This window comes from Podarcis cretensis, assembly GCF_951804945.1.
Source record: "Podarcis cretensis genome assembly, chromosome: 14".
Classification (NCBI taxonomy): domain Eukaryota; kingdom Metazoa; phylum Chordata; class Lepidosauria; order Squamata; family Lacertidae; genus Podarcis; species Podarcis cretensis.
In genome coordinates this window covers 16,497,615-16,503,614 of record NC_137183.1, presented here as the reverse complement: position 1 = coordinate 16,503,614, position 6,000 = coordinate 16,497,615, and the positions used below count along the sequence as shown (strand labels likewise).

General features: G+C 42.6%; 1 protein-coding gene across 5 annotated transcripts in view; it reads right to left on the bottom strand.

The window, feature by feature from the left end:
* Positions 1–499: 499 nt before the first annotated feature.
* PDE8A (phosphodiesterase 8A) overlaps positions 500–6,000 on the bottom strand; it is a 191,341-nt gene continuing 185,840 nt past the window's right edge. For 3 of the 5 annotated variants that reach the window (XM_079954241.1, XM_079954240.1, XM_079954242.1), the window contains exons 21-22: positions 5,533–5,662; positions 4,252–5,318 (exon numbers count right to left, since the gene is read on the bottom strand). In XM_079954241.1, the coding sequence (XP_079810367.1) occupies positions 5,212–5,318; positions 5,533–5,662 (237 nt within the window). In that variant the 3' untranslated portion in view covers positions 4,252–5,211. Of the gene's footprint in view, positions 588–1,430; positions 1,494–2,428; positions 2,564–4,251; positions 5,319–5,532; positions 5,663–6,000 lie in introns of those variants that run through there. The other 2 variants (XR_013833214.1, XR_013833215.1) reach the window with 2 other exon arrangements.

Sequence of the window (6,000 nt, the reverse complement as noted above, 5' to 3'; positions counted from 1 at the left end):
AGCTCATGTGTCACAAAAAGGCTCTAACAGATTAATTTGCTCAGGGAAATGATGTCACATTGCCTGGAAAACAAATCATTTGCAAGCTTTATATAGCCACCTCACTGTCTCCAGGGGCAGATCAAGAAGACGGGGAGGTCATGCAGTTTCTAGTTTTCTCGGGGCTTTAGTCTCACACTGCACAGTCCAGGAAAGTCTGAGACAGAGCTCAGGAATGCCCAGTCTGCACACACTGCTTTTTCCAGGTTAAAGGGGGCCTGAGGTCCCTTAGCTTTTGGGGATGGGAAAATGTGTCAATTTCAGTTTGTCTCCCATTTTTATTTTTCCCGTCTTAAGTTCAGTCCTCATGTCCAAGAGTTTGTGATCTCTTTGTTTTAAAAAACGCCCTCGTTAAAATCCATCAGCATTTAAGCACTAATTTCTCCTAGCGTGCACGTTTTTGTATGAAATTTTGCATTTTTATTTTTTTTGCAAAGTCATTTTCCTTAATGTAATGCAGTTTTGCCTGTTGATTTCACTCATCCTTTAATGCACACTTTACCCTAGTTGATGCATGGTTGTGCCCATTACTTGGCTGGAGAATGGCACTGCAAAAACAACAACAACAATATTATTTATTTATTTATTTATTTATTTATTTATTTATTTATATATTTATTATTATTATTATTATTATTATTATTATTATTATTAGTGGTAATAGTAGTACCCTGTGTTGCCCCAGCCACTCCCAAAAGGTGGCTCAGTTTCCAGAGAGGGAGTTGCTCTCATGGGAACCTGTGTTGACCAATTTATAAGGTTAGATCAAAACAGTTAGATTTTTATATATCCATAAAAAAACAAACCCGTGGATTGTATAAGAAGATGCTCTGAATAATCAGGGTTATTAATTTTTTTAAAAATCAATTTAAAGGTGCAACATTTGGTTAATATAACCAATAAATTGGTTAAAATCTGTTTTAGCATCTCCCAAGCTAAAATATAGCCGTGGGGGAAGGGAAATAATGAGGAATGGAAATATATTCCCCCCAAAACCCCCTTCTATTTGGGTATCCATAAAACCCAGAGCTCCCTTTGCATTTGGGTGCTATTAATATACATTAACTTCTAGAGAGATGGGAAGTTTTTGGCTTTCTCACCACATTGGGCGCCTTGACGTAATCAAGCTGCATTTCCTGTATATTTTTCACCCAAGGAACGGAGATTAAGAATAAACAAACATTAGCAAAAAGTCAGGCTGGGTCAGAAGACACTTTGACATTTTGAGAACAAAGAAACAAGCATCTCCATGGTGTATTTTAACCCCCCCACCCAAAGAAAGGATTTAATTTCAGAGGTCTATGGAATGGCATAAAAATAAATAAAAGAAAATGTTTCAGAGGAATAGGCTAAAATGTTTGACACTCTGCAAGATATACGTTTAAACATACTTCTTCTGCCATCTTCCAGAATGCTTCCTCCAAATGTCAAAGGGATGGAAAGTTTACAAACCACTGGGGAATTAAAACATTTTTTTTTTAAATCGCTATTTTAGTTTTCTTCTCCAGCACAGTGGGTGGGAAAAAGACATACTGAAGCACATTCCACCTGGGAACGTTTTCCCTGCACCAGTGGCACCCAAATTATGGAGAATTGTGCTGAGTGCACCGGGATGTCCCGTTTATTCTTCTCAAATGAAACTTGGACAGGAAAAGTTATGGCAGATTGAAACTATATCTACTATACAGTTTGGAAAGTCTATCATCTGTTCACTGTGCATTTTATATACCTCTGAAGGTATTGATGGCAAATTTTACAGTCCTGGTCTCCTGCAAAAGGTATTTGCCATCACTGTGTCCATTTACCTGGCTTCACGAACTGGCAGGATAACAGGGAGGAAGAGGAATAAGATCCTGGCGAGGGGTGTAACTGGGACTGGGACACTGGAGCAAGCTGGGGTTTGGGAGAGGTTGGCGTCGGAGGTATTTACAGGGTGACGGAGGGTGACGAGGGGCTGGGGGCCAGGACACAGGAACCAGAGCACCAGGCCCCATCACCAGAGGGGTCCCTGTCTTCATGATCATGACAGGCTCTGAGGCAAAGGGAGCAGCAGGTGACGCAATCCAGAAGGCTGAAGCAGCCAAGGGCCTACAACCCAGTTCCTTAGCTGGCCAGGTGGGTCTCACTAGCTCTGTGATTCCTCAGCTGGAATAGGTTCAAAACAGGAGAAGGTGGTCAGATGTCTCCTCAACAACAGTTTAACAAGAAGGTACAGCAACTCGGGCTGTCAGTGGAACCTTTGCAGTCAATGTCCCTACCATCTGTCAAGGCTATAATAAAAACTAGGTTGTGGGATATTGAACGCCAAGCACTAACAGTAGCAGCAGAGAAAACATGTTCCCCTCTTTATTTCCAACTTTCCTGGGCACATGAAACTAACCACAATTACCTTGAATTTCTGCTTAACCCTCAAGAAAAAAGGGCATTTTCGCTGGCCAGGTTTAATTCAAATCCATCAAACCTCCTTTGGGGAAGGTTCTCAGGCAGGATGGAAGGAGAAAGAAGTTGCCCATGTGAAAACCACCTGGTGGAAACCCTTACACATATGGTTCTCAATTGTAAACTATATGCTGATCTCCGTCAGCAATTTCTAGATCAACTCTGTATCCCCAAATGGAAACCAGAGTCAGAAGTCATACATTTTCTATTACCGGGGAATGATCAGGAGCTCACCAAGTTAGTGGCTAAATATCTCTATTTGGTTTTTTGTCGTCAAAATACACTGCAGACGTCTGATCTCCCTGGAGACCTAGAGATGTGACGATAGACTGCTCTGCCTCCTTTCTTTTAGCAAATGTTTTGTGCCACTGGGGAAGTGGAAATTCTGTACTGATTTGTTTTGGATGTTTGTATGACAGGCCTAGACAGCATCTTGAGAAGTAGAGACATCACCTTGCCAACAAAGGTCCGTATAGTTAAAGCTATGGTTTTCCCAGTAGTGATGTATGGAAGTGAGAGCTGGACCATAAAGAAGGCTGATCGCCGAAGAATTGATGCTTTTGAATTATGGTGCTGGAGGAGACTCTTGAGAGTCCCATGGACTGCAAGAAGATCAAACCTCTCCATTCTGAAGGAAATCAGCCCTGAGTGCTCACTGGAAGGACAGATTGTGAAGCTGAGGCTCCAGTACTTTGGCCACCTCATGAGAAGAGAAGACTCCCTGGAGAAGACCCTGATGTTGGGAAAGATGGAGGGCACAAGGAGAAGGGGGCGACAGAGGACGAGATGGTTGGATAGTGTTTTCGAGGTTACCAGCATGAGTCTGACCAAGCTGCGGGGGGCAGTGGAGGACAGGAGTGCCTGGCGTTCTCTGGTCCATGGGGTCACGAAGAGTCGGACATGACTAAACGACTAAACAACAACAACATGCAATGCCAATAAAAGATTTGATGATGGTGATGTCTCCTTAAGCCCAGATGCTGCAATCATTCTGCAAAGTAGAAAAGGCAGCAGAGCTGAGGAGCTGTGTCTGCTCAACGGCCCATGTTGATAGGCCTTGACTTGGACGTTCCTGGACCGCCACAGGGCTGTGCTTTGGGTTTGACTTTGGATTGTATCCTGACTGCTGGACTTTGCTACTTGGATTGACCCTGAACCTCCTTTCCTGACCCAGACGTTGGGTTTTGGACTTCACTTGTGCGGATCAACCCTCGAACTTTGAACTTTGGACCTGGCCTACTGACTTGCTGCCAGGTAGACCAGGGGTTCCGAACACCTGGAGATAAGAGGGTTTGACCTATAATAATAATAATAATTATTTATACCTCGCCCATCTGGCTGGGTTCCCCCAGCCACTCTTGGCGGCTCCCAACAGAATATAAAAAACACGATGTCTGGGTGTTAAAACATTAAAAACTTCCCTAAACAGGGCTGCCTTCAGATGTCTTCTAAAAGTCAGATAATTGTTTATTTACTTGACATTTGGTGGGAGGACGTTCCACAGGGCAGGTGCCACCACCGAGAAGGCCCTTTGCCTGGTTCCCTGTAACCTCACTTCTTGCAGGGAGGAAACCACCAGAAGGCCCTTGGAGCTGGATCTCAGTGTCTGGGCTGAACGATGGGGGCGCTTTGAGACTGTTGCCCTTGGTTTTACTACTAAACCAGGGCTCTGAGGATCACTGTCCCAACTCCAGTGTTGGGGAGTTCCAGCTACGGTCACAGTACAAGTTATATGACCCACGTCATTTCGCTTGATGGCTCTCCAATGAGACCTTTGATAAAAACGTATTTTAATTAACATAAAATTGAACAATATTTCAACATACACATCTATCCTTACAGTGCAATAAAAATGTATCCTCATTGTACGGCGTTTTGCATTATGAAAATAAAATGCGTAACGAGTATGAATCATGTAAATCTGTAATGCATCTAAAGTTGGCTTTGGCTTTTAAAGTCTTTATAAATTCATAGAAAATATTGAACATCTAACAAAATAAATAAAACATATTTTAATCAAAGATGTCTAACGATCAGCTTCAAAAGATTTGCAGGTTGGGTGGGTGGGTTCGTTTGTTTACATTTGCTACTAAACTCATTTTAAAGATACCTGGCTCTCAGTAGTGCTCAGAAGTGAATGATTGCGCCTTCTGCAATGCGAAAAAATAGAGCTATGTCCATTTTTCAGAAGATTCCCCCCCTCCCAAAATCCTTCATAAAGGGTTTGCATGTCAAATATTGTTCAATGTAACTGGGGGTTTTTTCTTCCTTTAAGTGCTCATTAAAAAGTATCCTCATAACTGTTGAGACATTACCACCGATGGAGATGTCCGCCTTCACTTGTAGATCCGATTAATGTGTTAAAATTGTCTCTTTTATAAGGAGGCTATCTTCAAGCTTTGGAAATCTGGCATGAAGAGAATGCCAAAAATGTGAGACAAAACCAAAAAAAGGTTCGCTTTCAAACCCTCTTCAGTACAGACATCGCAGCAGTCCAGTGTAATTCAACTTGAAAGGCTCACTCAACACAGAGTCCCCAGGTGGGAGGTTGCCAAGAGTCCACTGCTGACCTCAAGACATTCTTAGAATGCTCAAGTTCTCCGAAGCTGTGTACAGGAAGGCCTTGCTGTAATACTGAAGAGACCAAAACAAATCTGAAAATGCATTCTCAAATGCAAGTTTGTAGGAACGCCTCCAGATGGGCAATGTTCACACCACCAAGAGGCCCAGTTGCTATTCGGGGGGAGGTCGGAGGGTCCGTAGCTTCCTGTCATCCAGCCCCTTCCAGTATTTGAAGTTGTTGTCTAGATGCTGCATCAGATTTGGAAGATCTGCAAAGGCTGGAAAAGAAAGGAAACAAAGTGCTTACGTTCCTGCGGAATAAGACAAGATGGGGAAGGTGCCTAATGGCTCTGAACACTGCATGCTAGAGGCCTGTTCTTTGGGTTCAATTAATTCGCAGATTTTCAACACAGTCTTGTTATTCTAAGAAAATCTTAACAATATTCTGGATTGCCTACTGAGCAGCTGTCAAGGGGATAAGAGGTTACTTACCATCCCAAGCGTCAAACATGTCGGTGATGAAATAATCAATGAAGGATATTTGAGATTTGGGGATGCTACAAGTATTCCGGTCAAAAACAGGCATCACAACAGGCAATCCTTGCCTTTTCTCGTCATCTGTCTGAAAAACATCCCCCCGCCCAAAAGAAACCCATTGTTACGACTGTTTTGTCTGTTATTGTTAATGAGCTCTCAACTTTTGATTATTTATTTATTTATTTGAGCATTTATAAGATGTTCTCTTGGCTAAAGAAATCAGTACGAGAAGCAGTATACCGAAGCATATGAAAAATCAAGATTATTGCATAATCTTAGAAAGTTGCAGAATCTTAAGATGGGTTGTGGTTGTGACCTGGTCTGAGAGCACACATAGGTTGACTGCTTTCATTTGGGGGTGATTTCAGAAGAAGGAGGATATTATACTGAGCTAGGGTCAGAAATGAAGGGGGAGAAAGACAC